This window comes from Schistocerca piceifrons, chromosome 11, assembly GCF_021461385.2.
Source record: "Schistocerca piceifrons isolate TAMUIC-IGC-003096 chromosome 11, iqSchPice1.1, whole genome shotgun sequence".
NCBI classification, from domain to species: domain Eukaryota; kingdom Metazoa; phylum Arthropoda; class Insecta; order Orthoptera; family Acrididae; genus Schistocerca; species Schistocerca piceifrons.
Genome location: NC_060148.1, coordinates 112,897,509 through 112,911,744, shown reverse-complemented (window position 1 = coordinate 112,911,744; position 14,236 = coordinate 112,897,509). Strand labels below are relative to the sequence as shown.

The 14,236-nt window shown below is 40.9% G+C and overlaps 1 protein-coding gene across 2 annotated transcripts in view; it reads left to right on the top strand.

Annotated features, from left to right (window-relative positions):
* LOC124719995 overlaps positions 1 to 14,236 on the top strand; it is a 517,761-nt gene that overhangs the window by 331,087 nt on the left and 172,438 nt on the right. For both annotated transcript variants that reach the window (XM_047245223.1, XM_047245222.1), the window contains exon 15: positions 8,759 to 8,957. In XM_047245223.1, coding sequence (XP_047101179.1) covers positions 8,759 to 8,957 — 199 coding nt within the window. The remainder of the gene's footprint in view (positions 1 to 8,758; positions 8,958 to 14,236) is intronic.

Below are 14,236 nucleotides of genomic sequence, written 5' to 3'. Positions count from 1 at the left end.
GTAGCCTTTCCCCAGTGCTATTCAATCTGTATATTGAGCAAGCAGTAAAGGAAACAAAAGAAAAGTTCGGATTAGGTTTTAAAATCCATGGAGAAGAAATAAAAACTTTGAGATTCGCTGATGACATTGTAATTCTGTCAGAGACAGCAAAGGACTTGGAAGAACAGTTGAACGGAATGGACAGTGTCTAGAAAGTAGGGTATAAGATGAACATCAACAAAAGCAAAGCGAGGATAATGGAATGTAGTCGAATTAAGTCGGGTGATGCTGAGGGTATTAGATTAGGAGTTTTGCTATTTGGGGAGCAAAATAACTGATGATGGTCGAAGTAGAGAGGATATAAAATGTAGACTGGCAATGGCAGGGAAAGCGTTTCTGAAGAAGAGAAATTTGTTAACATCGAGTATAGATTTAAGTGTCAGGAAGTCGTTTCTGAAAGTGTTTGTATGGAGTGTAGCCATGTATGGAAGTGAAATATGGACGATAAATAGTTTAGACAAGAAGAGAATAGAATCTTTCGAAATGAGGTGCTACAGAAGAATGCTGAAGATTAGATGGCTAGATCACATAACTAATGATGAGGTATTGAATAGTATTGGGGAGAAGAGGAGTTTGTGGCACAACTTGACTAGAAGAAGAGATCGGTTTGTAGGACATGTTCTGAGGCATCAAGGGATCACCAATTTAGTACTAGAGGGCAGAGTGGAGGGTAAAAATGGTAGAGGGAGACCAAGAGATGAATACACTAAGCAGATTCAGATGGATGTAGGCTGCAGTAGGTACTGGGAGATGAGGAAGCTTGCGCAGGATAGTGTAGCATGGAGAGCTGCATCAAACCAGTCTCAGGACTGAAGACCACAACAACAACAACAACAAACTTGGTTTGTTTGTTAATACACGAAGTCACGGACATCATGTTTGAGAACGATGTCTCTGAAGCTACAAGTTGTTTTATAAGAAGTAACGAGCAGCTTTCAAACAATACCTCCATGACAAAAAAGTGACTCATTTGCTCTTGAAATAAACATGTTTAATCATCCTTGTGTTTTGAAAAAGGATCAGAAACATAACCTGTGGCCTGTAAATAACGATTTTACTTCCACATACGTCAATCACAGCATAATCTCATAATCTCTTGGGCTGAGGACAGTGGCATGTGGTTCTTCGTTTCCACCCAATTCTTGGTCTTCTTATGAAGAAAGGAGAAAGGCTGACGATTACTGTTTCTATTCACCTGAACCCGGCCCCCCCCCCTCCCCCCGTCCTCCAAATTCCGATCTACTACACCTCATTTCAAATTACCAAAAATGCAATTTACATTAACTTATACGTAAATAGTGAACTTTTAGTTAGTGACATGTGGCTGCAAACTTGCTTGTCATGTAGTTTACCTAAAAAAACACAATTTTATTGACAATTATAAATAAAGTTACAGGTAAGCTAATGTGACACCATGTCCGTAGTTTGTCATAGAGTGAACAAAACATTTACTGTCAGTGTTGCTAACTTTGAAATCCATTTTCATATTATATTACTTCATTACCAACGTAAACACACAAAACATTCAAAGATATTCCCATTTGTCTTCTGTCACTATAGCATGGAACTATTTTGGAAGTTTCGTTTCTCTTCATCAAATTGTTTCTGTTCATCCCATTTTATGGCATGTCTTCTCTATCACTGTTTCATTTTCACTGTCATCATAATTAGTTATTCAGAACTCAGTTTTTTCCCAGACCTATATTTTTGTTTTCCTGTCTCTCCTTGCTGCAAATATTTGAGAGGCTTCTCCACACTGTTTATTAAACTTCCCTCAGTTCATGAACAGTTCTGAGATGAAAAGTCCGTGTCACATTACTGTAAGTCAGAAATGCCAGCTCAGTGTGTAGCCTTACTTTTTCAGACACGTTATTTGGTTAGTTTTCGATTTTGTTTCATTTATTAAAAGCATTCCCAGTCGATTATCTCCCACCTTTTATTTCTTTTTCTGTGCATCATGTCATTCCTCAAAGTACAAAAGTTCTTAAACTTGTTCTATGACTTTATCGCAAGTTTGTATGGTTTTCTTCTTGTTGTGTTGATCGCACATTATTTTGATCTGGTTGTAACTAGTATGATGGTGTTCTTTCAAGGTTTTTTAATTTGTTGCTGAAGTTTCTCTACAGTAAAGACGAAGTTAAGTTGGTTGAGTTACGTTCCAGTAATGCAATTTCTTCCTGAATTTCCCAATGCTGAGATAGATAGCTTTCTCTTGGAGTGCTCTAAATAACTTTTGTGATACGTAAGGCCCTTGTCAGACCCCTCTTTAGGCTCTGAATTTTCTACTAATTGAATGGAACATGTATATCCTGAATATGTATGTTCTTCAGTGTCAACATCTTACTTCATCATCCATATAGAATCCATATAATTTCTAAATAAGAACATTAATCGATAATAATAGGACGAAATTATTACAAAACCTTTATATCAGACACAGGTCAACTATATTATACTGGTATGTATTTGTTTACAGTACAGTCAGGCTTCAACTGCCGGAGACTGTGGTCATGCGTGTATAAGTTCCATTTGTCTCTCTCTCTCTCTCTCTCTCTCACCCTGTGTGTGTGTGTGTGTGTATGTTTTGTCTATTTTCGACAATGGCCTTGTTAACCGAAAGCTATCTGTGACTCAGCATCTCTGCAAAATGGTGAGTACCATCTATACTTTTCATAATATTGTTAGTTACAATGTAGGACTATTTGTTTAATTATATGGTCTCTTGTCTGCTTGAAAAGTAATGTGATGCTTTTTTATACCGTACACTAATTTCTTGTTGAACAGGAGCCAGTTTTATCTATATTTTATTTATACATGTGAATGATAAATTTATAATTTTGAATTTGAATTTCGCATGAGAACATATAGGTCTTCTGCATTTGTTAGTTTTCAGTTCCAGTAATTTTCTTAATGAAACACATAAAATTGTTTGAAATATTTTTGAATTTTTTTATTGCTGACTGTCTTGCAGAATCTTTGAAGTAAGTGTTCATTTCCTGCATAAGAAACAGACGACTGAGCTGTGCAACTGGTAATGCAATGTAGGATTCATCATAGGGCTTCGTATCAGATATTGAAATTTTTAAACAGATAAATGGATTTACGGGCTCCTCGGCTAGGGCTGTCACTCCCTGCATAGACACTGCAGGAAATACAAGGTCCATTTCACCAGATGGACAACTACCAGCAACTCCTATTATGCACTGCCAATTTTCTAGTAGGACTGACTCATAAGTGTACAAAGAGCTGCACCAAGTACTGCATTACATCAAGTCACTAACGGAAGAATTATTTGTCTTATACATTGGCAAAAGAACAATAAAAATGAGTACCAGATGATGGGGCTCTTGTGGTTACTGTACCAATGGCAGTGCCTGGGCACCGAACCAAAAGTCACATTTACTTGGGCGTTACTAGTACTGCCAAACTCTATTCAGATTGAAGAGTATTTTGAGAACATGGCAGCAACATCAGCATAACGTTCTATGATGCATAAAACCAAAGTATTGTATGTTGTGCCTGTATGACATCACTCAATTTTTCAAGGACATCAACACACTCATCTACATCTACGTCATTACTCTGCAATTCATAATTATGTGCCTGGTAGAGGGTTTATCGAACCACCTTTATGCTACTTCTCTACAATTCCGCTCTGGAACAGCACGTACGTAAAACGAACACACAATATTTCCATGTGAGCTCTGATTGCTATGTTACTAGTAAGAGGATAAAACCACTAACCAGGATAGAAGCTATCAGGAACTCTCCTATTACTGAAGATAAAAATGAGCTCAAATTATTTTTCAAGTTTTGTGAGCTTTATAGGAAACTGTATAAAGTCAAACAATTAATGGTTCTCATTTCTCAAATTGTGGTGCTACTGAACCTTTTCCTTGCTCTTGCAGGTTGATTGGGGCCACAAAGATACGACTGAAGTTTCACCAAATTATTTTGATCGTTATAATTTAATTTAATAATCATTTATAATTAAAAAAAAGTTCAAATGTGTGTGAAATCTTATGGGACTAAATTTCTAAGGTTATCAGTCCCTAAGCTTACACACTACTTAATCTAAATTTTCCTAAGGACAAACACACACACCTATGTCCGAGGGAGGACTCGAACCTCCGCCAGGACCAGGCGCACAGTCCATGACCGCAGCGCCTGAGACAGACCAGTTAATCCCGCGTGGCCACATAATCATAACGAATTTAAAAACCTTCAAAGTTGAAACCCTGAAGGAAAATCTTCTTTTAGTATAAAGTTCATCATCAATAAACTACAACTGCATCATTAACTAGCGCCTTCTCCTTGTTGACTTTCCAAAACAGCCGACATTATTAGTCTTTTGTACAATTAAAGCAATCCCTCATTGACTGAAACAAAATCAGTTACCATAACGAAATATTTACAACTTTTAAAACTGAATGCTCAATAAAAACTATTCTAACAGCTTTTATTGAGACGGCCAAATTAAATTTGACGGTTGTATTCCTAACTAACACCAACCACTAGCTGGCTCAGGTCAACTGACAACCGAAAACTTTCTTTTGTCTAAACAATACTTCATCACTCATAACAACATTTGGTTAAACCAGTTAATCTACTGTCAAGTAACAGTCAGTACTTCCAGTCTCAGCTAAGATAACACTAAAAATAAGTCATGTTTCAAACCGAGTATTGGATTAACCCATTGCAAATAACCTTAACATAGAACAATTACGAAACGAGCAGGTAACTTAGCTGGCCCACTGCAACTTCCCTTTTTCTGTTGCCATGTCTGGAGAGCCGGACGGCCTTAGTACCACTGCTATTTACATGTCAGTCTGGCAGCTCACCTTCCTTAGCCATACATTCACACAAGACTGCGAACTGTTCCAAGGATTCCTGGAAGGCAACTGTGGCCTGGATTCCACACGGAGCAGCACAGAATTTCATGCCACTTGCAGCAACCTTCACAAGCTGTAAACAGACACCATACGGGGCGAGTGTTCAAATCTTCACTTTACTGGTCGCGTCCCAGTTCACAGTCTTCGCCAGCCAGTGTGTACCACGACTCTGCCCACCAGGCGTACACACAACGTCCGACATGACAACACACTCTCTCTGTTAATTCTCGGGTCAGGCAAAGACCTTGTACCAACATTGTAGTGCCAATCTTCAATGACAGTGCCATAATTGGCACAAAACTAAGAAATAAAAATACAGCATACTTACAGAGCTCATAAAGCTTTCAAAAACAGTAAGAGAGAATTTTTTGAAAGTATGCTGTTAATCTACCCAACCTAAATTTGCCACTTTATTAATCGACTGACAGTAAAGAGTATGAGAGAGACAACGAATTTTCAGAAGTGAAGTGAAAGTTAAAAAAAAAAAAAATCTGAGGCACATCTAACAGAAAAATCCGATCACCTCTAAACCGTTTCAGAAAACGAATCATGCATTGTTCACAGGGTGTTTAAGAAATTCGTGATTTTGTTGTGCGTCTTAAAATAGCGGTATGTACTGACTATAAAGCTAACATTTGTAGACTCAGAGAAAGCTTTTGACAATGCTTAATGGAATACTCTCTATCAAATTCTCACTGTGGCAGGGGTCAAATACAAGGGGCGAAAGGCTATGGCAGTGATAATAGTCAAGAGACATTAATGGGAAGCAGTTGTTGAGAAAGGAGTGAGGAAGGGTTGCACCCTATCCCCGGTGTTATTCAGTCTGTATACTCAACAAGCAGTAAAGGAAACAAAAGATAAATTCGGTGTAGGAATTACGATCCATGGAGAAGAAATAAAAACTTTGAAGTTTGCTGATAACATTCATTGTAATTTTGTCAGAGACAGCAAAGGACCTGGAAGAGCAGTTGAACGAAATGGACAGTGTCTTGAAAGCAGAATATAACATGAGCATCAAAAAAAGCAAAACGAGAATAATGGAATATAGTGGAATTAAAACTGGTGATGCTGAGGGAATTAGATTATGAAGTGAGTCAGTTACAGCAGTAGATGGGGAGCAAAATAACTGATGGTGGCCGAAGTAGAGAGGATATAAAATGTGGACTGGCTATGGCAAGAAAAGCGTTTCTGGAGAAATTTGTTAACATCGAGTGTAGATTTAAGTGTCAGGAAGTCTTTTCTGAAGGTATTTTTAGGGATGTGGCCATGTATAAATGTGAAACATGGACGATGGATTGTTTAGACAAGAAGAGAATAGAATCTTTCGATTATGTGGTGCTACAGATGAACGTTAAAGTTTAGATGAGAAGATCATGTAACTAATGAGGTGGTAATAGAATTGGGGACAAATTTGTGCCACAGCTTGACTAGAAGAGTGGATCGGTTGGTAGGACATGTTCTGAGGCATCATGTGATCACCAATTTAGTATTGGATGGTAGCGTGGAGGGTACAAATCGTAGAGGGAGACCAAGAGACGAATACCCTAAGCAGATTGAGAAGGATGTAAGTCGCCGTAGTTACTTGGAGATGGAGAAGCTTGCACAGGATAGAGTAGCAGGGAGAGCTGCATCAAACCCGTCTCAGGACTGAGGACCACAACAACAACAAAGCTGTGCCTCATATGGATGCGTTTGTGTACTCGTACCATCAACAGGCCCCTAAGTTCGAGAAAGATCTCTTGAACCACTATGGCCCAGCCTGTAGGACACTTGTAGCTCTGCTGGTGTCTGTGATTGTCTGTTGTATTAATCTTTATCAGGTGCCAAAGAAGCAAAGCGATTTGGAGGAACTCATCGTTATTACCACCCTCCTGGGTTATACGAAGATCTTTCTTCCTGGCTCATTGTGATTCTGTATGAGATGAATAGCCTATTTTGTCACATTTGTTTAAAATTTACCTCCACACATGTTGGTTGTTTGTTGCGTTACAAACGCTCCAAGACGTTTATTAAGGAATGAAATTGCTTGTGTATCTACCTACTGGTTTTCCTCTAAATTTACAAAAAGCAGCCTCCAGCTAAAATTTCATTGAGGTACTTATTTCTTCTTTTATTATTTGGACTGAAATAAACGTAATTATTGAACAGTGTCACTACGCATTCCACAAGTGGTATTCATTAAAGACTGTTGGGCCAAAACAGCAGTGATCATTGGACTATTACCTTCTATCCTTCTTGACATATATCATTTTAAAGAATACATTAAATTAACCTTCACAAACAACTGCTTCACACTATCAGTCACTGATGATAATTTTTTGATATTTCTTTACATCCTAGTTGTGTTGGTACTTTGTTGAATGATCTTGTTTTGAGTGCAACTTTCACAGCGTTCCACACAAGCGACTTATAATCAGATCACTTTCCAATGGAGTATCGTCTCAGTTGGGAACTGGATTCGTGATTTCCTGTCAGAAAGGTCACATTTCGTCATAACTGAAAGCTACCGAGTAAAACGGAAGTAATATCAGGCGTTCCCCAGGGAAGTGTTATAGGTGTCCATTAACGTTCCTTATATAAATAAGCGATTTAGGCCACAATCTCAGCAGCCCTCTTAGATTGTTTGCAGACAATGCTGGCATTTACAGTCTTCTAAAGTCATCAGATGATCAAAATGGTTTATTGCAGAAAGTGGTATTTCGTTGGTTGGTTGGTTGATTTTGGGGGGAGGGGACCAGACAGCGAGGTCATCGCTCCCATCGGATGAAGAAAGGATGGGGAAGGAAGTCGGCCATGCCCTGTTAGATGTACCATCCACGCAGTTGCCTGAAGCGATGAAGGGAAATCACGAAAAACCTAAACCGGGATGGCCGGACGCGGGTCTGAACTGTCGTCCTCCCGAAAGCGAGTCCAGTGTGCTGACCACTGCTCCATCTTGCCCGGTGTGGCGTTTGACTTTAAAGAATGAAAAGTGTGAAGACATCCACATGACTAGTAAAAGGAATCCGCTAAATTTTGGTTACACGATAAATAACACAAATCTAAAGGCTGTAAACTCAACTAAATACTTATGTGTTACAATTATGAACAACTTAAATTGGAACGATCACATAGTTAATGTGTTGGGGCAGCAAAACCAAAGACTGTGATATATTGGCAGAACACTTCGAACACTTAATAGATCTACTAAAGAGATGGTTTACATTACACTTGTCGACCATCTGGAGTATCACTATGTACTGTGAGATCGACATCATATAATACTGACGAAGGACATCGAGAAAGTTCAATGCAGGGCAGCACGTTTTGTGTTAACGTGAAACAGAGTGCCACAGATATGACACAGGAATTGTGGTGGCAGTCATTAAAACAAGAGGCGTTCTTCGCTGCGGTAGGACCTTCTCATGAAATTTCAATCACTATCTTTGTCTCCAGAGTCTGAAAATAGTTAGTTGTCACCCATCTACATAAGGAGGAACGATAATCATAATAAAATAAGAGCAATCAGAGCTCGCACGGAAAGATATATGCGTTGGTTTTCAGAGGCATTGTTAGAGAGTGAAACGGTAGAGAAGTAGCTTGAATATGGTTCGGTTAACCCTCTGCCAGGCACTTCACTGTGAATTGCAGAGTAACCATGTAGATGTGGATGCAGATGTAATCATATTGCCAGCTAAGTAGAAACTTTTCTGTCATCATGGCTAAATATACAATGATGACACAAGTAAGCGTAATGAGCATTTGAAACTCTGAATTTGAAGTATGAACGAAATTAATTTGCACTGTATAACTCTTGACTTAGAAATTTTACATTATTCTTCTTGCAGGAAGAGGAACAAAATGTTTGGTCAAAGTTATCTCCAAGATTAATTCCTAATGAAACAGAACTTGGAATCATGACCGAATTTGAAATCATGGGGTTATTCCCTGGGAAAGTTTATGAAACCAGAGTTATTCTCATTGATAAGGATGGAGGTAGTTACCAAGATGATGTGCCAAAGAACAAAGCAAGAACTAAGTGCACAGGTAAGTTGCAAGGGAAAAATTTTCCTTTTTTCTATAAACATGCATTTTGTCTGAAGAAATCTCAGCCTGAATTCATAGACATGATATTGTTTCCCAATATAGACAGAGTAATCATTTAACGTAACAGGGCATCTGATTCTTCTTTACATGCTGAACAATAACAAATATATCTTTTCTTCATTTATTAAGAGATATTGCTTGCACTAATCTGTACTATGCGTTTTACCATAAGAAACACCAAAGGCATGAACGATGCCCATGTATAGAATCCGTACAGTTTAGTAAAATGTGGGGTCGATTATACTGATGTTGAAATCGAAGAAACATTTCTCCTAATTCGCAGAGCAGAGCCTTGGTCAGTGATGAATCCGCCCCTCTGGCGTGGACTATAATCCAGGGACATTACAATTTGTTTACACTCATGTTCAGAAAAAAGAGCAGACACATCGAACGACTAGAGACAGAACGTTCGTATTCCCAGGACATGTACATATTATGGTCTGTAGAAATGATTAGCATTTTAGTCACCTCAGTTCACCATGTATCCACCGATAACTTGTTCCATGCGTGATGGCATCAACATGTATATGGCGCAAATAGGGTCCTATGGTATAGCCATCCATGCTGCATTCACCTGGTTCGTCTGTGGTGGTTGGCATTGCACCATATCCCAAAAAAATGGTTAAAATGGCTCTGAGCACTATGAGACCTAACATCTCAGGTCATCAGTCCCCTAGAACTTAGAACTACTTAAACCTAACTAACCTAAGGACATCACATACATCCACGCCCGTGGAAGGATTCGAACTTGCGACCTTAGCGGTGGCGCGGTTCCAGACTGAAGTGCCTAGAACCGCTCAGCCACAGTGGCCGGCTACCATATTCCACACATTTTCGATGGGCGACTGGTAATCTTGCGAGCTAGACCAAAAGGCTGACCTCCTGTGACACCACGAAGGCCCATTTCCTCCAGTAACATGTGGTCGTGCATTGTCTTGCTGAAAAATGGAGTCTGGACTGTTGTGTAGAGATGGTATGACTACGTAATTCACGTCGGTCACAAGGGTCACAGTGCCACGGACACACACCAGTAGCGATTTGTCGCTGTACACAGTAGCACTCCACACCATAAGGTCTCCAGTTGGCTCTCTATGTATTGTGCGAATGCATTCACAGTGATCCTCCCCCTGTCTGTAGCGAACCAAAATGCGGTCAATCATACTCAAACAAGCAGAACCTGGATTCGTCCAAAACCACTATGTGAGTCCAATCCAGTCTCCAGTGACGCTGTTCCATACAAAACTCGTCTCAGGGTTGTTTCTGTACATTCGTGACACACAGCCAGCTAAGTCATGATGCGCACGTAACCAATGTCGAAATAAACGGCGACGGGCTGTCACTCCCGATAGCGTACGATATGTTACACTGTTCCACCGTTGCGGCAGAGGCAAGGACGCATATCTGTCCTGCAATGCCATTTGGATGAGGTGTCGATCTTCTCAGGGCTGGTCTCGGTAGTGCGATTGACCCATCTCGCCGTGTTATACTGAAGAGCCATAGAAACTGGTACAGGCATGCATATTCGAATAGAGAGAAATGTAAATAGGCCGAATACGGCGCTGCAGTCGGCAATGCCAACACAAGGCAACAAGTGCCTGGCGCAGTTGTTAGAGCGGTTACTGCTGCTACAATGGCAGGTTACCAAGATTTAAGTGAGTTGGGACGTGATGTAGTGGTCGGCGCACGAGCAATGGGACACAGCATCTCCGAGGTGGTGATGAAGTGGGAATTTTCGTGTACGACCATCTCACAAGTGTACCGTGAATATCAGGAATCCAGTAAAACATCAGATCTCCGACATCGCTGCGGCCGGAAAAATATCCTGCTAGAACGGGACCCATGACGACTAAAGAGAATCGTTCAACGTGACAGAAGTGCAACCCATCCGCAAATTACTGCACATTTCAATGCTGGGCCAGCAACAGGTGTCAACGTGCAAACCATTCAATCGACATGGGCTTTTGGAGCCGAAGGTCTTCTCGTGTAACCATGATGACTGCATGACAGATGGTTTTACACGTCATCTGGGCCAGTCAACATCCAAATTCCACTGTTGATGACTGGAAACATGTTGTGTGGTTATACCAGTCTCGTTTCAAGGTTTCGAGTGAATGGGCGTGTACGGGTATGGAGACGCCATGAATCCAAGGCCCTGCTGGTTGACATGGGACTGTTCAAGCTGGTGAATGCTATGTAATGTGTGAGGCACGTGCAGTTGGAGTGATATGGGATCCCTGATACGTCTAGATATGACTCTGACAGGTGACACGTATGTGAGCATCCTGTCTGATTACCTGTATCCATTCATTTCCACTGTGTATTCCGAACAACTTGGGCAATTCCAGCAGGACAATGCGATACCTCACACGTCGGGAATATTGGCTCCAGGAACACTCTTCTGAATTTAAACACTTCCGGTGGCCACCAGACACCCCAGACATGAATATTATTGACCATATCTGGGATGTCTTGAAACATACTGTTCAGAAGAGATCTCTGCCCCCCTCCCCCCATACTCATATGGAATTATGGACAGTCCTACAGGATACACTGTGTCAGTTCCATCCAGCACTATTTCAGACATTAGTCATGTCCTTGCCACGTCGTATTCTGGCACTCCTGAATGCTCGTGGTGGCCCTTCACGTTGTTAGGCAGGTATACCAGGTCCTTTGGCTCTTCAGTGTAGTAGACCATGTATAGAGAGTACCTTACATCTACATCTACATCTATACTCCGCGAGCCACCTTACGGTGTGTGGCAGAGGGTACTTATCGTACCACTATCTGATCCCCCCTTCCCTGTTCCATTCACGAATTGTGCGTGGGAAGAACGACTGCTTGTAAGTCTCCGTATTTGCTCTAATTTCTCGGATCTTTTCGTTGTGATCATTACGCGAGATATATGTGGGCGGTAGTAATATGTTGCCCATCTCTTCCCGGAATGTGCTCTCTCGTAATTTCGATAATAAACCTCTCCGTACTGCGTAACGCCTTTCTTGAAGTGTCCGCCACTGGAGCTTGTTCAGCATCTCCGTAACGCTCTCGCGCTGACTAAATGTCCCCATGACGAATCGCGCTGCTTTTCGCTGGATCATGTCTATCTCTTCTATTAATCCAACCTGGTAAGGGTCCCATACTGATGAGCAATACTCAAGAATCGGACGAACAAGCGTTTTGTAAGCTACTTCTTTCGTCGATGAGTCACATTTTCTTAGAATTCTTCCTATGAATCTCAACCTGGCGCCTGCTTTTCCCACTATTTGTTTTATGTGATCATTCCACTTCAGATCGCTCCGGATAGTAACTCCTAAGTATTTTACGGTCGTTACCGCTTCCAATGATTTACCACCTATGGCATAATCGTACTGGAATGGATTTCTGCCCCTATGTATGCGCATTATATTACATTTATCTACGTTTAGGGAAAGCTGCCAGCTGTCGCACCATGCATTAATCCTCTGCAGGTCCTCCTGGAGTACGTACGAGTCTTCTGATGTTGCTACTTTCTTGTAGACAACCGTGTCATCTGCAAATAGCCTCACGGAGCTATCGATGTTGTCAACTAAGTCATTTATGTATATTGTAAACAATAAAGGTCCTATCACGCTTCCCTGCGGTACTCCCGAAATTACCTCTACATCTGCAGATTTTGAACCGTTAAGAATGACATGTTGTGTTCTTTCTTCTAGGAAATCCTGAATCCAATCACAAACCTGGTCCGATATTCCGTAAGCTCGTATTTTTTTCACTAAACGTAAGTGCGGAACCGTATCAAATGCCTTCCTGAAGTCCAGGAATACGGCATCAATCTGCTCGCCAGTGTCTACGGCACTGTGAATTTCTTGGGCAAATAGGGCGAGCTGAGTTTCACATGATCTCTGTTTGCGGAATCCATGTTGGTTATGATGAAGGAGATTTGTATTATCTAAGAACGTCATAATACGAGAACACAAAACATGTTCCATTATTCTACAACAGATTGACGTAAGCGAAATAGGCCTATAATTATTCGCATCTGATTTATGACCCTTCTTGAAAATGGGAACGACCTGCGCTTTCTTCCAGTCGCTAGGTACTTTACGTTCTTCCAGCGATCTACGATAAATTGCTGATAGAAAGGGGGCAAGTTCTTTAGCATAATCACTGTAGAATCTTAAGGGTATCTCGTCTGGTCCGGATGCTTTTCCGCTACTAAGTGATAGCAGTTGTTTTTCAATTCCGATATCGTTTATTTCAATATTTTCCATTTTGGCGTCCGTGCGACGGCTGAAGTCAGGGACCGTGTTACGATTTTCCGCAGTGAAACAGTTTCGGAACACTGAATTCAGTATTTCTGCCTTTCTTCGGTCGTCCTCTGTTTCGGTGCCATCGTGGTCAACGAGTGACTGAATAGGGGATTTAGATCCGCTTACCGATTTTACATATGACCAAAACTTTTTAGGGTTCTTGTTTAGATTGTTTGCCAATGTTTTATGTTCGAATTCGTTGAATGCTTCTCTCATTGCTCTCTTTACGCTCTTTTTCGCTTCGTTCAGCTTTTCCTTATCAGCTATGATTCGACTACTCTTAAACCTATGATGAAGCTTTCTTTGTTTCCGTAGTACCTTTCGTACATGATTGTTATACCACGGTGGATCTTTCCCCTCGCTTTGGACCTTAGTCGGTACGAACTTATCTAAGGCGTACTGGACGATGTTTCTGAATTTTTTCCATTTTTGTTCCACATCCTCTTCCTCAGAAATGAACGTTTGATGGTGGTCACTCAGATATTTTGCGATTTGTGCCCTATCACTCTTGTTAAGCAAATATATTTTCCTTCCTTTCTTGGCATTTCTTATTACACTTGTAGTCATTGATGCAACCACTGACTTATGATCACTGATACCCTCTTCTACATTCACGGAGTCGAAAAGTTCCGGTCTATTTGTTGCTATGAGGTCTAAAACGTTAGCTTCACGAGTTGGTTCTCTAACTATCTGCTCGAAGTAATTCTCGGACAAGGCAGTCAGGATAATGTCACAAGAGTCTCTGTCCCTGGCTCCAGTTCTGATTGTGTGACTATCCCATTCTATACCTGGTAGATTGAAGTCTCCCCCTATTACAATAGTATGATCACGAAACTTCTTCACGACGTTCTGCAGGTTCTCTCTGAGGCGCTCAACTACTACGGTTGCTGATGCAGGTGGTCTATAGAAGCATCCGACTATCATATCTGACCC